The sequence below is a fragment of the Pteronotus mesoamericanus genome, unplaced genomic scaffold, assembly GCF_021234165.1.
Source record: "Pteronotus mesoamericanus isolate MK-2021 breed Mesoamerican mustached bat unplaced genomic scaffold, CSHL_Meso_final scaffold_128, whole genome shotgun sequence".
NCBI lineage: Eukaryota > Metazoa > Chordata > Mammalia > Chiroptera > Mormoopidae > Pteronotus > Pteronotus mesoamericanus.
Genome location: NW_026555305.1, coordinates 1419927 through 1438720, shown reverse-complemented (window position 1 = coordinate 1438720; position 18794 = coordinate 1419927). Strand labels below are relative to the sequence as shown.

The 18794-nt window shown below is 44.9% G+C and overlaps 1 protein-coding gene and 1 non-coding gene across 2 annotated transcripts in view; one reads left to right on the top strand and one right to left on the bottom strand.

Moving 5' to 3' along the window:
* Positions 1 to 8791: 8791 nt before the first annotated feature.
* Positions 8792 to 18794, top strand: part of LOC129082438 (zinc finger protein 569-like) — a 28183-nt gene continuing 18180 nt past the window's right edge. The window contains 2 exon segments of the mRNA XM_054588138.1: positions 8792 to 10234; positions 10388 to 10429. Of these exon segments, the coding sequence (XP_054444113.1) occupies positions 8792 to 10234; positions 10388 to 10429 (1485 nt within the window).
* Positions 14246 to 14377, bottom strand: LOC129082634 (small nucleolar RNA SNORA38). The gene has a single exon (XR_008530428.1). It is a non-coding gene; the product is annotated as a small nucleolar RNA SNORA38 (small nucleolar RNA).

The window sequence follows — 18794 nt, the reverse complement described above, 5'->3', positions numbered from 1 at the left end:
AATGGTGGTAGGTGACAACTAATGTCATGTGGCCTCTTTCTGAGCACAGTCTTTTGTGGTATTTGCGAGGCTTGATTTTAAAGATTATTTATATTTAGAGAGAGGGGTAAGCAGGGAGAGAGAAAGAGAGGAAGATGGATATGAGAGAATCATCATTTGGCTGCCTCTCCCATGCCCTGAACTGGGGACCTGGCCCGCAACCCAGGCATGTACCCTAAGCTGGAATCAAAACAGACCTTTTCATTCCAAAGCCGGTGCTAAATCCAATGAGCCACACAAGCCAGAACTGTGAGGTTTGATTTTTAGGAAATGTTTTTTGCCATTTATGGCAAATTGTTTTTACTTTGTTAAGATTTTATTTATTTTTAGAAAGAAGGAAATGGAAGGAGACAGGAAAGAAACATGGAATGTGAGTGAAACATCGGTTGGTTGCCTTGATATGGGCCTCAATCAAGACCGCACCCTTAACCTTTGGTTGTACCCACAATGCTGCAACCAACGGAGTTACCTGGTCACGGCTGGACATTTCTATAAGTGAAATCATACAACATGTGGTTTTTTGTATCTGGCTGCTTTTCCTGAGCATAATGTTTTTAATGTACATTTGTGTTGTATTAGGTCCTTTTTCATGGCTGTATACTATTTCATTGTGCAGGTAGACTCTGTTGCATGCATTTATCAAGTGATGTATTTTGGGGTTGTTCCCACTTATTGGTGGTTATTAGTAATGCTGCTGTGAACATTCATGTACAGTTTTTTGTTTGATTTCATTTCCCTTGACTGTATGACAGATAAGAGTTGGTCCTTTGATGTCAGTATATTTACCCATTTAAGGAATGATCTGACTGTTTTCCATTGTGACTGCACCATGACATCTCCACTTTTACCTTCTCTTTAATGACTGCCCTGGTTTCCTCTTTTACCAACATTGTTTAGGATTTCCAGATGGTTGTTGTTTCCCTGTTGTTGGCTCTTGGGGGTTAAATTTCTTTTTCTTAAGATCTTTTCATGTGATAACATTCTGATTTTTCTAAAAATAGAGCCTACCCTGGCTAGGCTGCCCAGTTGGTTATGGCATCCTCCCGTAAACCAAACGACTGTGGGTTCAATACCTGATCAGGACACGTGCAGGATGCAAACATATCAATGTCTCTGTCTGTCTCTCTGACCCTGCTTTCCTATCCCTCAAAAATCAATACATACATATTCTCTACTGTGGATAAAAAAGAATAGGGCCTGATTTCAGCTCTTTGAAACTGGGTGAGGTTTTTCTTGTGATGAAGGGGTTTGTGTCTTTGGACAAGAATCCAAAACAGATGGAGCCCGGAATAAGTGGCCTTAGTCATGTACCGACAGAGCACTCAGAGGGCTTTGATACACTTGGAGGGAAGCCCCCTTTCTAGGGGAATCTCCCAACCCTTCTGAGGATCGGCCCTGTGTTTCACCTCCCACACCTTTGCTGTAGAATGTGGGCATCCAGGTGCCCAGGACTGACTTGGGTTTTCAATCTGTCCCAACCCGGGCTTGGAGCGTGGAGCCTGCTCAGTAAAAATTTCATTGAGTGAGTTCATTCAGGCGGATGGATTTAAGGACGACTTTCAGCAGGAGGTATATTTAAAAACTTAAAATGAAAGGGGGGCAGAAGGAAACTTTGGGATATGGTGGATGATTTTGTGATCTCATTGGTAATTTCAATAGATTGTACTTATTGTGTTGTCCAAAAAGTCTGTTACGTTTTTTCTGTAAAGTAAAAGACACATTTTTCATTTTCACCAGTGACTTTATTGACCTGGATATTTTGGTGTCGATGTTGTCAGAGCTCCAGTGTGCCGTTTAAGACTCAGGTATTGACCCATGAATCTCACCTGGAATCTCCCCCCATCGACCGAATCTTAGACTACCGCTTCCAATTTCCCAGACACCCCCGAGAGCTGGTACCTCTGCGGCACCTCTCACAATGGTATTGACCAGTTGAGGGTCCGTGGTGGGAGTTTCCATCTCACATGTGTGAGGTGGTATGTCATTGATGTTTTAGTTTGCAGGTCTCTAATGATGAGGGATGTTTTGCGTTTTTTCATATGTTTATTGGCCGTCTCTATGTCTTTTTGCTGAAGTGACTGTTCAGGTTTTTTGCTCATTTTTGAATTGTGTTGTTTGCCTTCCTGTGAACAGTCCCATAGTTTATTTGTCCCTCCAGTGACCATCCGCTGTACTTAGGCACCAAAGACACTGAGTGGTCAGGCCCTCTCTGCACCTTGTTGATGCATCCTGTGTGCCTGCCTGATCCTCTCAGCCCTTCGGGCCACTTGTCCAGACCTCCGTGAGGAGGGCCCTGTGGTGAGTGGTGTGCGCTTCCTCTTACAGGGGTCGGTGGCGTTCAGGGATGTGATTGTGGACTTCACCCAGGAGGAGTGGCAGCAGCTGAAGCCTGCGCAGAAGGACCTGTACAGGGACGTGATGATGGAGACCTACTGGAACCTGGTCTCGCTGGGTAAGGGGGCAGCTTCACTGCATGTTACTCCCCATCCGCCTGTCACCTCAGGATGACACAGAAATAGAAAAGATGGACAGATCTGACATGCAGGATGTTCAAATTCCTTGAACCTAAAAATAAACTTCATAGGTGATTGAGTGGGGAAGAGTATTTACTGCATGTATAACATTCAGAGGTATATATATATAAAGCTCCTTGGAATAAATGAGGAAAAGCCAGAATGAATGATAGAGAGATGGGCCAAGCTTATGAGTGTGCCACACACAGATACAGAAATGCATGGAGTTATACTTTACAAAGATTTTTAAACCATACTAATAGTCAAAGAAGTACCAGTTGAATTACAGAAATACAATTCTTGTCCATGAGGTACACAGGGAAGAAAAGATTAATAGTAACCCTGCCCAGGTGCGGCTCAGTTGTTTGGAGCATTTTCCCGACCCCAAAAGTTGCAGGTTCAATTCCCTGTTGGGATACATACCTAATGGTGAGTTTGATCCCAGGTGGCGCATATCCATAAGGAAAATGAATTGATGTTTCTTTCTCTCACGAATGTTTCTCTCTTTCTCTCTTTCCCCTCTCCCTCCCCACCGTCTTCCTCCCTCTTTAAGAGTATGCTTGGCTGTGGTAAGAAAAAAAACAAAGAGTAACATTATCTTGTACTATGAGGGTGGAGAGAAAGGGACTCCTCATTTTAGCTGCGTGAAGTTGGCACAAGTCTTTTGGAAGACAGTTTGTTGTTATCACAAACCAAATTTGAATGATTCAATTTGTAGAATATATTCTTAAAAATTTTCCTGTAAGTGTGCAGAGTTTTTGTAGGAAAAACAATCCAGAGAAATGCCCTAGATGCCCACCTACAAGACCAATTGAACAAATGAGGGTGTACAATAACGATGGAAATTACAAAGCTCTTCAAAGATGAGTACTCTTTGTCACTGCTAACACAGAGAAATGTCCCTGAATAATATTGTTCAGTAAAAACAACTTTCACAGTTAGTGTGTGGTCCCAGTCCTTTAACAGTTTTTTTGGAGGTTTAACTGACCTACAGTTAACCACACAGAGTTAAAGCAAACAATTTGATGCATTTTCATATTCGTATTCACTGGGGAAATCATAGTCATGATGCGGACACACCCATTAGCCCAAATAGTTCATCTTTCCTGTCACCCGTCCTCCATCCCTCATGACCACTGTGATTTAGTTTGCCTATTCTAGAATTTCATACATATGGAATCATAGGGTATGTACTTTTTTTTTTTTTTGGTCTGAGTTCTTACTCCTGGCATCACTTCTTTGAGGTTTACCCACATTGTCCGTATGTATGAATAGTTCCTTTCTTTTTTTATGTTCTAAGTCCTCACAAGAGGATATTTTCATTGATTTGAAAGAGAGAGGGAAATTTCAATCACTTGCTTCCTATGCAGGCTCACATGGGATCAAACCCACAGCCTTTTGGTACCTGTGATGACACTCCAACCAACTGAGTCACCTAGTCAGGGCAAGGCTCACTTTTTGGTTTTACTGAGTAATATTCTACTTCATGGGTAGATCACCTTGTGTTTATCCATTCACTTCGTGGTAAACATTTGGATTTTTTCCAGATCGGAATATCTTTCTGTGGACACATGATGTGCTTTCTGTTGAGAATGGTTGAGTCATACGTAGGTGTATATTTAACTTTTTCAGAAACTGCCCAACTTTTCTCCAAAGCAGTTGCCTCATTCTTCATTTCCACCAGCAGGCGCTGGGTATTGCATTGGTCCTTGTGCTTGTCAGAACTGAACATGCTGCCTTTCTCATTGCAGCCATTGTCATTGGTGTGCAGTCTTACCACAACCCTGTTTGCAGCTGATTCTGAGGACCTTTCCAGGTTCTTATTTGTCATTGATATATTCTCTTAGTTGAAGTGTGTGGTTCAAGTTTTCTGGTTTTTTTTAAAGATTTTATTTATTTATTTTTAGAGAGGGCATAAGGGAGGGAGAAAGAAAGGGAGAGACCATTGATGTGTGAGAGAAACACTGAATGGTTGCCTCTTGCACGCCCCCATCTGTGGACTTGGCCCACAACCCAGGCATGTGCCCTTACTGGGAATTGAACTGGCGACCATTCAGTTCAGAGGCCGATGCTCAATCCACTGAGCTATATCAGTCAGGGCTTGCCTGTATTTTCCGTTGGATTGCTTGCTTCTTTATCATTCAATTTCAATATTTCTTTACATATTTTTTTGTTGTTAATTTTTGCTCTAAGACCTTTATCAGATATGTGCTTGCCCTTATTTCTTCCATTTTGTGGGTAGTCTTTTCTCTTCCTCAATGGCATAATTTGGGACACATTTGTTTTCAATGTTCATGGGTCTAAATATTTATTTTGCTGTTCCTGTGCTTTTGGTATCATATCTGAAGGACTGTTGGCCTAACCAAAGGCCACAAAGCCTTACTCCTGTTTTGTCTACAGCTTTTAGAATTTTATTTCTCTTTTTTAGGTCTTTGGTTCATTTTGAGTTAATTATTGTGAATGATGTAAAAAGAGGGTAACATCACTGTAAAATTAAATTTATTGTGGTGACATTGGCTAATAGGATCATGTAAGTTTCAAGTGTACATTTTTTAAAAATACATTTTCATGATTATACTATTATAGTTGTTCCAATTTTTCCCCTTTGCCCTCTACCTTGTAGCCCCCCTCCCTACAGCATTACCCCTCCCTCCTGGTTCATGTCCATGGGTCATGCTTGTAAGTTCTTTAGCTTCTCCATTTCCCCTAATTTTGTTAACATTCTCCTGTCTATTCTGTACCTTCCAATTTATGTTGCTTAATCCCTGCACCTTTTCCCCCATATTCCTCCCTTCCCCTTCCCAGCTGATAACCCTCCAAATGATCTCCCTATTTACCATTCTGTCCTCTCCTGGTTGTTGGCTTAGTTTGGTTTTTAGACTCACTTGTTGATAGCGGTGAATTTGTTTCGTATTAATGTTCACAGTTTTGATCTTCTTAAATAAGTCCTTTTCACATTTCATGTAATAATGGTTTGGTGGTGATGAACTGCTTTAGCTTTACCTTGCCTGGGAAGCACTTTATCTGCACTTTCACTCTAAATTATAGCTTTGCTGGCTAGAGTAAATGAGGTTGTAGAACCTTACGTTTCATCACTCTGAGTCCTTCTTGCCATCCCTTTTTTCTTGTAAACTTTCTTTTGAGAAATCAGCTGACCATCTTTTGGGCACTCCTTTGTAGGTAACTTGCTCCTTTTCTCTTGCTGCTTTTAAGATTCTCTCTTTATCTTTAACCTTTACCATTTTAATTATGATGTGTGTTAATGTGCCCTCTTTGGGGCCAAGTTGTTTGGGCTTCTCTGTGATTACTGGACTTGTATCTCTATTTCTTTCACCATATTAGGGGAGTTTTCTTGCATTATTTTTTCAAATAAATTTTCAATTTCTTGTTCTTCCTCTTCCCTTTTTGCATCCCTATGATTCATATGTTGACATGTTTGGATATATCCTGGGTGCTCTTTATACTATCCTTGTATTTTTGAATTCTTTTTTTCTTCTTGAAGTTCTATTTAAATGTTTATTACTTCCTTATGTTCCAAATCATTGATTTGAATCTCAGCTTCACCCCCTCCACTGTTCGTTCCCTCTAGATTTTTGTTTATTTCACTTAATGTATCTTTCATTTCTTCCTGGGTTTTTTTTTTGTGTGTGTGTGCATCCTGATAACCAGTTTCTGATCTCTGCACGTGATAGGTTGGTTATCTCCATTTTTTTTAGTTATTTTTCTGGGATTTTGTTCTGTTCTTTTGTTTGGGCCATATTTCTTTGTCTCCTCAATTTGGCAGCCTCCCTGTGTTTGTTTCTGTGTATTAGGAAGAGCTACTTTGACTACTGTCTTATATGTCCTGTTGTACAAAAGGCACATGTAAACTGTTTGGGACAGAGCCTTAGGTAATCCACAGTGTAGGGCAACCACTTTACCACTTTTTGGCCCTGTGTGGCAGAAGAGCTCAGAGAGGGGACAGTGCTGCCACCTGGCTTCTGGCAGTTTGCCAGGGAGGAAGCTGTCTCCGGGTTCTCATGCTGTTTCCAGACAGTTCACTTTCTCCCTGTATTCCAGAGATATCCTTCTAGCTGTTGCCCTGGTGCTGAATCCCAGAGTAGGTGGGTTTGGGTAAGTCCTAAGTCTGTGGGGAGCCTTTAAGAGGAGTCTCCTGAAAATCCAGCAGTATCTCCTGCATCCAGAACCCCTACTGGTTTCTACAGCCAGACATTACAAGAATTTATCTTCCTGGCCTGGAACAGTGGGTTGCCTATGTCGTCACACCTGGGGCTGGGATTCTTCGCTCATGAGGTATCCCTCCCAATTTTTATCCCCCTCATGGGTATGTGGGACCACTCTTTCCACCAGCTTCCTATGCTACACCCCATCATGTTCTTCTCCATCCATCTCTGCGACACTGCCCCTCCTACCCTTCTGGATGAATGTGGCTTCTTTTAAGTCCATGGTTTTTGGACTTCAATACAGCTCCATTTTCTGATAGTTCTGTGTGATATATTTTGTGATGTAGCTGGAACCTTTTCTGCTAGGAGGTGACGCAGTTTTCCAACGCCGCCATCTTCACTGAAATTCCCCAGATTTTTCATAGGAATTAAAATCAAGAGAAATGCCCTAGATGTCCACCTATGAGACTGGCTGAATAAATCAGGATGTAGAAAAATGATTCAAATCACAAACCTCTTCAAAGATGAGCAATCTTTGTAGTTGCTGACACAGAAAGATGTCCCTGGATAATAATTCTTCAGGAAAAACACTAACTTTCAGAATTAGTGTACAGTCTCATTTCTTTAACAGCTTTTCTGGAGATTTAACTGACCTGCAATTGAGTACACACAGTTAATATGAACAGTTTGATACATTTTGACGTTTGTATCCACTGGGGAAGCCACTGTCAAAATGCAGACCTCCATTAGCCCAAAAAGCTTTTCTTTCACTTCCCCCAGCCCCAATCCTTCAGCGACCACTGTGGTTTAGTTTGCCTGTTCTAGAATTTTATATATCTAAAATCAGTTGGTATGTATTCTTTATTTTTTATCTGATTTCTTACACTTCGTGTCATTTCTTTCTGGTTCACTCTTGTCACCCATATGTGTAAATTGTTCTCTTCATTCTTTTCCTTTCTTTGTTTGTTTATTGATTTGAGAGAGAGAAGGAGACTATATGAGAAACATTGATCTGTTCCTCCCGTTCAAGCCCTGAACTTGGATTGAACCTGTAATCTTTAGTACACACCACGATGCTCCAACAAGCTAAGCTAGGCATCCAGAGCAACAGCTGACTTTTATTGCTGAGTAATATTCTGCTTCCAGGATAGACCACCATGTGATTATCCTTTCACATAAATGAACATAAGGATTGTATCCAGTTATAGACTCAGGGGAAGTGTCTCATACTCAGGTCGTGTGGCCATTGAGGGCTTTAATGGGGTTAGGGAGACAGCTGCTTACCATTCTGCTTTCTTTGTTCCCTCCAAGGAGGATGGCTACATGTGGAATGACCTTCCCTTTTTAAATGAGATATTTATGTAAGATGTCACAGTTTTACATGTTTGGATGAACCTTAAAGTTCACGTGCAGAGTCTAGAACTCCAGGCAGCCCACTAGGCTGGAAACAGAGATTGAGGAACCCATGGGACAAGGCACAAGGGACTTGGAGTGGGTGTGGTCAGCAGGGAGGGACTAGTGTGCTAAGGGGAGGTGTGAGGATCCAGCCCAAGGGCCAGGCCACTCCTGGGCAGCGCAGGAATGTGGGAGCTTCACTGGCAGACAGAGGACAACCAGCATAGCCGTGTGACAATCAATTCTTATTTTATTGTTAGTAATAACAGTCAATACTTTCAGAAGCACAACTTGGCTGGGGACGTACAAGACGAGGCTTCGAAGCTAGGTGTCCGGTGCCTAGGTGCACTTAGGTGTCACTGGGTGTGTGGGATCCTGTTACCTGCTCCTCCAAGCCTGCTTTCTTCCTCTTTCTCTTCACGGTCTTCCCTCCCAGCTCTGAGCTCTGCTGGCTGCCTTTGCCCCCACCCTCAATCAGGCCTTTCTTGCTCTGTGCTCACCTTCCTACAACTGTGTCTCAGATCATGGCTTCCCTTTTGCCTGTGTCCCCACGACAGTGTGTCCCCTGCTCTCAGGTTGTATCTTTTTGTATCTTGGGGAAATCCTCCCTCCCAGTGTCTTTAACTACATGTGTGTCGTCATCTTGTTCCCCCTCCCTCAGACTTGGAGACTAAACAGGACATGAATGAACTGGACCCAGAGAAGGACTCTTGGAAAGACAGACCATCCACTGCGGTGGCGGTGAAAGGACTCATGAAAAATTGTGCCCAGGGTTACGCCTGTGAAAAAGTGGGGGTACAAGGTGACAGGGTGGGGCAGCAACAGAAGAGTATGGGGACCTGTCTGGGGCATTTCTACATGTCCCAAGTGTTAGCCCCTGAATGTTGTGAATTTAAGTCATCTGTCCACCAAAGCCCCATGCCAGCCCCAGAAACACTAGAAGGACCAAGAGGACTGGGGACGCACCCCTTCACCATGTGTGGGGAGAACTCAGGTACTTCAAGCCTTGGTCCTCCCTCCCAGCTTTGTACAGAGAAGAAGGCATACAGTTGCGGACAGTGTGGCAAGGTTTGCAGCTATAAGTCGTCCCTGTGGAAGCACCAACAAATTCACACCGGGGAGAAGCCATATGTGTGCGGACAGTGTGGCAAATCCTTCACCCAGAAGGGTAACATCATCTTACACCAGAGGATGCACACCGGGGAGAAGCCATATGTATGTGGTGAGTGTGGCAAGTCATTCAGAGAGAAAAAGCGCCTCATTGAGCATCACAGGACACACACTGGGGAGAAGCCGTACAAGTGTGGGGACTGCAGTAAGGCCTTCAGAGAGAATAGGCGCCTCATTGAGCATAAGAGGATGCACACAGGAGAGAAGCCGTACAAGTGCAGGGACTGCAGCAAGACCTTCAACCAGAATAGGAGCCTCATTGAGCATCAGAGGACGCACACCGGGGAAAAGCCATATGTGTGTGGGGATTGCGGCAAGGCCTTCACCCAGAACAGAAGCCTTATCGGGCATCAGAGGACACACACCGGAGAGAAGCCGTACGTATGTACTGACTGCGAGAAGGCCTTCACTCAGAAGTCGAGCCTTATAGTGCATCAGAGGACGCACACTGGAGAGAAGCCTTATGTGTGTGCGGACTGTGGCAAGTCTTTCATCCTGAACAAGATCCTCATTGTGCATCAGAGGACACACACTGGGGAGAAGCCATACATATGTATTGGCTGCGGTAAGGCCTTTAGCAAGAAAGGGAACCTTGTCCTGCATGAGAGGACGCACACCGGAGAAAAGCCGTACTCGTGCGGAAGCTGCAGCAAGGCCTTCAGCCAGAAATCGAGCCTCATAGTGCATCAGAGGACACACACTGGAGAGAAGCCATATGTGTGTGGGGACTGCGGCAAGGCCTTCAGCCTAAACAGGATCCTCCTCGTGCATCAGAGGACGCACATGAGGGAGAAGCCTTATGCCTGTGGAAAGGCCTTGAGCAATAAGTCTAGCCTCATTGTGCATCAGTCAATGCACAGCGGGGAGAAGCAGCATGCCTCTGGGGACTGTGGCAGGGCTTTCAGTCAAAACCGTAGTCTCGTCGAGCATCAACGTATGCATATTGTGGAGAAGGTGAATGTATGAGGCCAGTGCAGCAAAAACTCCTTGTTCAGGAAACACCGGCACGTGCCCATGGGGAGTAGCACTCCAGGGCTCCATGTGCCAGAAGGACTCATGACCCGCTTACCCCTACAGAATCACCTGAGCAGCCTCCCCATGGAGAAGCTTTATAAGTGCAGCCAGTGTGGCAAAGCCTTCATCAAGAATGTCTTGTCCCTATCCACTGGAGAATCCGCTTAAGAGACAAGTCCTCCAAGTGTGGCAAGTGCAGGGAAAACTTTAGCAGGCAGTTCAACCTCACGTGACACCTAATGAGGACGCATACGTAGCAGATGTGAAGGGGATCGCAGAATCCCATGCCCGGCAAGCAGGTCCTGAGCCCACGGCCCAGTGCCAGACTTGACACTGGAGCCCACGGGGAGATGTAAGAGAAGTCCTGCCCAGACAGGTCTGAGGGCTGTGGGCACGGGGAACAGGCCACACCATGCTCACCAGCTGCTTCCAGAGCATCCACAGGGTCATGTGGAAAGCAAATCCTCCTACTGGTCTAGTATCTGGGAGCATGGCCAGGAGCACTGTGGCTTCAGACTGAGCTGGAATAAATTGTGAGATTGGACAAGTCATTTAGTGTCTCTGGGTTTCCATCTCTTCAATAGTAAAGTGGAGAAGTGGGAGAAGGAAAGAAGAAGGGGAGGTGAGATCCATGGGGACACTGTCAGTTTGTCCCACATGCCTGGATCTAGTCCAGTGATCAGATTGTCTCCATCTGTGTGCTTTCTCGTTTTCCCCACACACAGCCCCTAGTTTCCCTGCAACACCAGCTGGAAGGCCCGATGCTCATAAGCTGTAGAAGTTACCAGGTGGTTCATGAGGAGAGAAAATATTTTTTTCAGGATTAGGAAGTAACTGTCCTCTCTTCAGATACCAAAGTTTCTCATAGTGCTCTTTTAAATTATTTTTTAAATAAAACTTTTAATAAAGTGACATCAACATTTTTTTCCTAAAACTATTTACAGAGAGAAGGGAAGGGAAGGAGAAAGAGTGGGAGAGAAACATCAGTGTGAGAGAAAGCCCACAATCTAGGCATGTGCCCTGTGTGGGAATTGAACCAGTCACTTTTCAGTTCATAGGATGGCTTGTGATCCAGAGCCACATCCAGGGTCACCAACATCATTTTAAACAGTTGTCAGGTAAAAAGAGGGAGGTACTAGTTGTCCCCTCCAAATTAACATCAGTGATTTGGGGGAGGGAGCACAAATATCCCACAAGAACCCAGCAAGTCGTTGCAGGCCACGTGCCCTTCGCAGCCCTGGATTCCTGGCTTGGGAATGGTTGAGCCATGTCTCATGCCCATTATGAGAAAAGGTTCCCTTAGGTTTAGTGGTCTCCTATGATGATGGAGAAATATTCGTAGAAAATTACATCTGTCCATTTCCCCCACCACACACATAATCCAACCAGCAGCATCAGGAGGTTCAGTGATTTCTCATGTCTGCAATCCTGGATGTTCATTTACCCCATAAACATTCCCCCATGCGATGAAATTTCATAGGGGTAGTTTCCTTTGCCCAAAGTTTCTTAAAAGACTGCCTAGAGGGGAATAGCTTCACACATGATCATGTGCTTTCCAGAGGGACTGTGGCCAGACAAGAAGTGAGGGGAAGGAGAGAAAACAGTGAAGCCGGACTTTGTTCACTGCTGAATTCCACTTGGCACCAGGAGGTCCATGTGACAAGTCAGTGTGTTTGGGGGCAGAAGGAATTGAATCAAGAGGGAGCCTGAGTTTTCTTTTCCGCTTAGTGGGAGAGGGGGGCTGTTTAAAGAAATAAGAAAGTGGACGATGCTCTGATTATTGTGGCTCAGTGGATTGAGTGCAGGCCTGTTTACCTAAAGGTTCCCAGTTAGATTCCCAGTCAGGGCACATGCCTGGTTTGCTGGCCACATCCCCAGTTGGAGGTGTAGGTAAAGCAAGTGATCACTATGTCTCTTGCACATTGATGTTCCTCTCTCTGTCACTCCCTTTCCTCTCTCTAAAATAAAATCTTAAAAACAAAACACTTGTTATCTTTTTAAAAAAGAGAAAGAGCAAATGCCTAACACATCAAGATCTAGAATTTCTGCATTCTCTGATAATCATGAATCTCAAGAGATGAGAGGCTTCAGTTGAATAACAAGTCACTCAACAAGTGTCTGGGCGCTTTCTCTGTGCTAGACTCTGTTCCAAGCACTGGGAGTCCAGGAGTGAGGGAACCATAACCCCTTGTCTCACTGAGTCTGCACTGCTCCTGTCTGAGCAGAATCAGAGGTGATGCAGTAGAAAGTGAAAGGAAGGCTGCCTCAGCTCTGGCAGGGAGGACCTCTTTCAGAAAGGGCCTTTAGGGCACAGCCCCAGTGAGCAAAGAGAAGACAGCTGTATAGATATCAGGGACCAGGACAGTGTCCTCTCAACCATGGCTCAGGAGAGCCGTGTTTAGAAGCGAGGAAACTGGCGGCACCAAAGGATTCGTCTTTAGAAGGTTGGCTAAATATATTTGATTTGGGTAGAAATAGTGCCAAAGAACTACAGATACCGTTGTTGAAGGTGCTCTGAGATACAGCATTAAATGAAAAGAAACAATTGACAACAGTCTGTGCTGTGCACTCTCCTTTGTTTTTTTAATTTTTTTTTTGAAGTAATACAACTTCAGCGAAGTTTATTACATAGCATAAAAATAAGAGCGGCAGGACACTGACAAGTAGAAAGCTTACAAATATTGTTTTGCCTTTAAGGTGGCACTTTATTTGTGTGCAAAAGCACTTGAGATCTACTACCCCCTTAAAAAAAAATCCTCATCTGAGCATATTTCTTGATTTTAGAGATAGGCAGAGAGAGGTCCATGTGAGAAACCATAATCAGTTGCCTCCTGTACGCACCCCAACCAGGGATGGAATCTTGATAGGAGAGATCTGATCAGATCACTGGAGAGAAGTAGGGAGGGGCCATATTTAAGTCTGCCCAGGAAACTAAGCAGTCTAGGATGGGATTGACTGAGAAGCTGAATGCCTCCAGAGCTTATGGCAATAAAAAGGGAGCTCTCTGGCTCTTGAACAGGTTCTCTCTTCAATTCAGGCTGAGGCTCAGGCACTTTTTCCTCAAGGATGCTGGGATAAGCGCCTTGCTGCTGCCTGCATTTCCCAACAGAGTATTTTCTATGGGAAGGAACTCCAGGAACAGCCTAGGATCAGGCTGGCCTGGCAGAGGGTGGCAGCGCTATTCTTTGTGTATTCTGGAGGGAACAAGCTCTGGGGCAGAAGCCTGCCACTCTTCCGGAATTGTGTGGCTTTTGTGTATTATTTTGTCTTAGCTTGTAAACTTATCCTATAGAAATTAACAGGGGAAAAGATAGAACTCAGGTGTTAAAGGTTAGTCTTTAATTGATGGGGTTAAGTGATTAAAGCTGTGACTTGATAGGCCTAAGTGACTATTCTTGAGAAGATTTCAAGTAAAGAGTCCTTTCTTACCAAACCTTTGCCTCTGGAATTTTTCCTAGAGGGCAGTGGCAGCCAGCAGAATCCCAGCTTGTTCTGTAGCAACCTGAAACCTGGTGTACAGAACGATGCTCCAATGCACCTACCACCCAAACAGAGCCTGAGATCTACCCTCTTAGCAAAATTTTAAGTGTACAACGAGGTATCATTAATTAGAGGATAATGTTCAGCAGGGGATCTCTGGGACTAATTCGTGTTGCATAGTGAGACTTTATGCCCATTTATTTTTTTTGAGGATTTTATTTATTTTTAGAGAGAGGGTAAAGGAGGGAGAAAGAGAGGGAGAGGAACATCATTGTGTGGTTGCCTCTTGCGCACATGACTGGGGACCTGGTCTGCAACCCAGGCATATGCCCCAGTTGGGAATTGAACCAGCAACCCTTTGGTTTGCAGGTTGGCACACAATCCACTGAGCCACATCAGCCAGGGTCCATTATTTATTTATTTATATTTTTAAATTAAGTTAAATCCTTTCACGCTTTGTTATTTTTCATTCTGTGTACAATGGTTGCTCTTGAGCCTGCAGGGAGCAAACTGGCCTCAGTTTTCTCCAAGTCCATGTTTCTTGGCCTCCAGTTCGTAGGTGTCCAAAGGCAGGGAACCACCTACTCGTCCTTATAAGGCAGTATTTTTGTGATTTTAAAAAGTACATCTATATACTTTTACATGTGACTTTTTAAATATATATACATAGTCGTAGAAAAATACTACTACTGTTGTACAGGTTGTTACTTCATTGAGATGCTCCTGTGAACATCGTCAAATGGCTGCTGACTGAGGCCCCCGAAACCCCAACCCGAGCCCTGGGACCTTGCCCCCTCCTCCAAGTCACAGAAGGGTACAAGCTGATAGCGACTGATATTTAGACTGGCTCCCACTTCTGTACAGTTGCTAATTTACTGAAGTGCTCTGGTGGAACAGACAGAGCGCACTGTACTTACCCACCTGACCTTGGACTGGGACCCTCCTCATGGAGGGTAGTGGGTAGTGCTTCTGGGTAACCCTCCTTCTGTCCCGATTAGTTACGGAGGCTTCCTTTCCCAGCACACAGAACTTTAAGGACTCTCCTCAGATGACGAGGTGATATAGCTCCTCCTCCCCCCTGTCTTAACTGACTAACTGCCCTACCTAACATTCCCCCTCAAGCATTCAGAACACAAAAATTTGGGGACTTTGGACCACTGACCTCTGTGGGTACTTTGTGCTATAAAGGGAAACTGATACTTCCTTGGGTTCCATCCTCTTGCTAACTCTTAACCAGAGGAGTGGAGGGAAGTGCCTGTCCTCTGGTCCATGATAGATGTCTGGAGTCGGGGGTTCCAGGGGTTGACAGTAATTGTTGTGTCCTGGAAGCGATAAAGTTGGCAAAAGTTGAGTAGCGTGGAGGACCTGGGAGTCTATGATAAGCTTTAAATCCAATAGGGATAGAAAAATTCCTTTCAAGGAGAGGAGGCTGAGCACGTTGACAGACTGGTAGAGTGTTAAAAACATGAGAAAGACAATTCTACTAAGGCCTAGGTGTTGCCTTATTTAAGAGGTTTTAGTCTCTTGAAGAGCAATTTGAGGTCTCTGATGGGTTCATAAGCATATCAGGCTGTGGAGCCTGTGGGGACTTCTAAGACATAGGGTTAATTTGAGGTCGGTGGACCTAAGTGGCTGTCCCTGTGAGCTTTACTGTAGTTGGGGTGTTTAGTAGGACCTGTGTGGACCCTTTCATCTGGGTTGGAGTTGAGACAGAATAGTTGTTCTAGGTTTTTCAAATAGACTATGTCCCCTGGTTTGACTTGTGAGTGTTGGTAGCTTTAAGTTTGTTTCTATATTTCCATAGTGCCTTTTCTGTTTGTCTTAGATTAATGGTGTAAGGCAATCTAGGGTCTGTATTATATGTTTACAGCCCAGGTTCTCTGTGAGGTAATAGATAAGTAAATCAATCACATATTGGATTTCTCAGCTACCCCCCTCAAGTGACAGGTCCCCTAAGTCCTCTGCTGATGCCTCAGTAAGGGAGGGCTGTCCCTAAATCCCTGAGGGAGGTCAGCCCAGTTAAGCAGTGGCTTCTGTCTGTGTGTATCTGCCTATTTAAAAGGAAAGGGGAAGGGGCGTGGTCTCTGCCTGAGCGGGATGGCTGCTGCTGCCGGAGGATGAATCAGCACCGGCATCCCCCCCCCCCCCCCCCCGCCCCACCGCCACCACTGCTCTCTCAGTTCTCTCCCCAAAGCATCCGTCTCCAGTCTTTCCTCAAGTGTGTCTAGACCACTCTGCGCCCGCCTTCGCCAGAGATCAGGGCTTCATCCTAAGAAACTTGATTCACACTGTTCACCAAGCATCTTTCCACCAGAACAAGCACCACTTTCCTGGACCCCCTACAGCTCGGGTCCTCTGCAGGCCCCGTCAAAGCCTCAGTCGGACTCACCCTGGAAGCAGCTGGACAACTCCGGCTCCCATCTGTTTTGGGCCTGGCATCGCACACTGGAGGGTCCTTTCATGACAAAGCCAGGCTGACAACTAAACCTCATGACTTCATTTAAGGGGAAGAAGCTTCTGTTCTCACACTATCTTACTCCATTTTTGATATCTGAAGGTGTGCATGTATTATGTATAAGGCACTGAGGCAGAGGGCCGCTTCAGGTGCCAAAATGATCATTGCTGGTGCAGTATATTAACTTCTCACCCATGAGAACAGACTTCCCTTCTTGTTCCAGGACTGCAGCGATAGGTCACCACCTTTCCCGTATGGAAAACACTCTCTGTTGGTGCTAAAGTAATCTCCATGGGCAATGGCTGGGGGTGGTCTATAAAAATAGCGAAAAAGGAGACAAGTTAAAGAAAACCTCAATTTCTTAGAAGTTATATTTACACATTTTGGTAATCAGTTTTTTAAAAAAACTCAATTTACCAAATGTGAATATTCACAACACTTCTGCTCTTGTCTAATCTTTTCTAATGTACAGACATGTTTGCACAACTGTAGATTCAGTGATCACAATACGATGGCTTCTGCCCTTCTCAATTAACATCATTTCAATAAATGTGTCCAATATCTTAAAAAATAAAAAGGAAGTCCTGGTTGTAGGCTTTACTGCTACTCCTGGGATGGCGCAGGATTGTGAGGGGAGGGGTCCAGAGAAGAAAGGAAGGATAGAGTAGGTGGACCTAGTACTCAGTAACAAAATTACTGTCTTTCCTGCCACATGCATGTATACCTGAGGCTTCAGTTCACTAATGGTGACCTCTTCAGGTGTGTCCAACTTTGGGTGGGGGGGCAGCTTCAATCCTATTTATAAGGCTGTGACAGCCGAGGGCCCTTGGGCCTGAGGGATACGGTGCCTCCTTGCACTGATGCCAATAGTGCCTGTGGGGGCTTGTCAGGTTTTGGACATAACTTGGCCCAGTGGCACGTCTCACGACATATGAAATATTTAGTGTCTCTGGTAGTGGTCCTGAAAGGGCTAGTGGGATTAATGGGACATGGCTGTCTTGATAAGAGTGGCTACAAAATGGGCATGCGTATTTTTGTATTTTTTTCAAATACTTTATTTAGTTATTTTTAGAGAGTAAGGGAGAGGGGAAGAGAAACATGAATGTGTGGTTGCCTCTCATGCACCCCTTATTGGGGGCCTGGCCCACAACGCAGGCATGTGCCTTGACTGGGGAATCGAACCAGCAACCATTTGGTTCACAGATCTGCAGTCTATACGCTGAGCCACAACAGCCAGGGCTAATCTGGGCATTGTTAAGTTCCTTCCTCTTTAATTATGTGCCATCATTGTAATTTTATCATCACTTCCTAAGATGGACAGGAGGTTTAAATAGAAGCATGTCTCATACCTGTTATCAGAAGAGATTTCCCTGGGGTTTGCTAGTCTCCCATGACCAGAGAGAAATATTATCAGGAAATTACATCTGTCCATCTCCCCACCTGATGCTAATATAGCCATCAGCAGCATTAGGAGGTTTGAAAGATTTCTCATCTTTATCATGGATGCTCATTTACCCAATAAACTCCCCATGACATGAAATTTCATTGGCGGCACTTTCCTTTGGCCCAAGTTTGTTTAAAAAGCTACATAGAAGGTAATGTGTCCTTACAGGTGATCACTTGCTTTCCAGAGGGGCTGAGAGGTGGCAAGAAGTGGCAGAGGAGGAGATGCAAGTTGGAAGTTGGAATTTTTTCACTGCTGAATTTGATATGGCACAGGGATGTTCACGTGACAGTGACAACAGTGTGTGATGATGGTAGAGGGGGAGTTAGGTCCAGAAGTACCTTATTTTCTTTCCAGCTTACTGGTGGGGGAAGAGGTTGTTTGAAGATATAAGAAAGTAGATGCCTAATACACGAAGACCTAGGATTTCTGCATCCTCTGATAAGCAGGAATCTCAAGAGACAAAAGGCTACAGGTGAACTGTGAGTCGCTTGTCTAAGTATCTAAGTGCCTCTTCTGTGCCTGGAATGGTCTAGGCACTGGAGTCCCACAGTGAGCGAACCACAGCTCCTTGTCTCACAGAGTCCCTGCCGCTCATGTCTGAGCGAGATCACAGGTGATGAATAGAAAGCGAGGGGCGGGGCTGTCTGAGCTCTGGCAGTCAGGGGGGCCTCTCTCAGAAGGGGACATTGGGGCATGTTCCCAGGTAGTAAGAAGAGAGCTGTGCCCTTCTCTCAGGCTGTGCCTTGTGGTGTCTTGGGGAGGTCCCTCCTCCCCGTGTTGTTAACTGCACGTATTGTCATCTCTTTTCCTCTCCACCCCAGACTTGGGGGGCTAGACCTGACATTGAAGAAACGGACCCACTGGAGGACCTTTGCGAAGACAGACCATCCATTGTAGTGCCGGTGGAAGGACCTGGGAGGAATGGGCCCCGGAGTTGTACCTTGAAGAGGTAGGGACATGGTTGGCAAATGGGTCGGCAACAGTGGATCCAAGGACCTATAGCAGGAGATTGTATACGTCCTAAGTGTTAGACCCTGAATATCATGAATTTAAGGCATTCGAACAGCAAAGCCACTTGCTTGCCCTATGCAGATGGGAACGACAGTGTACAGTGAGTA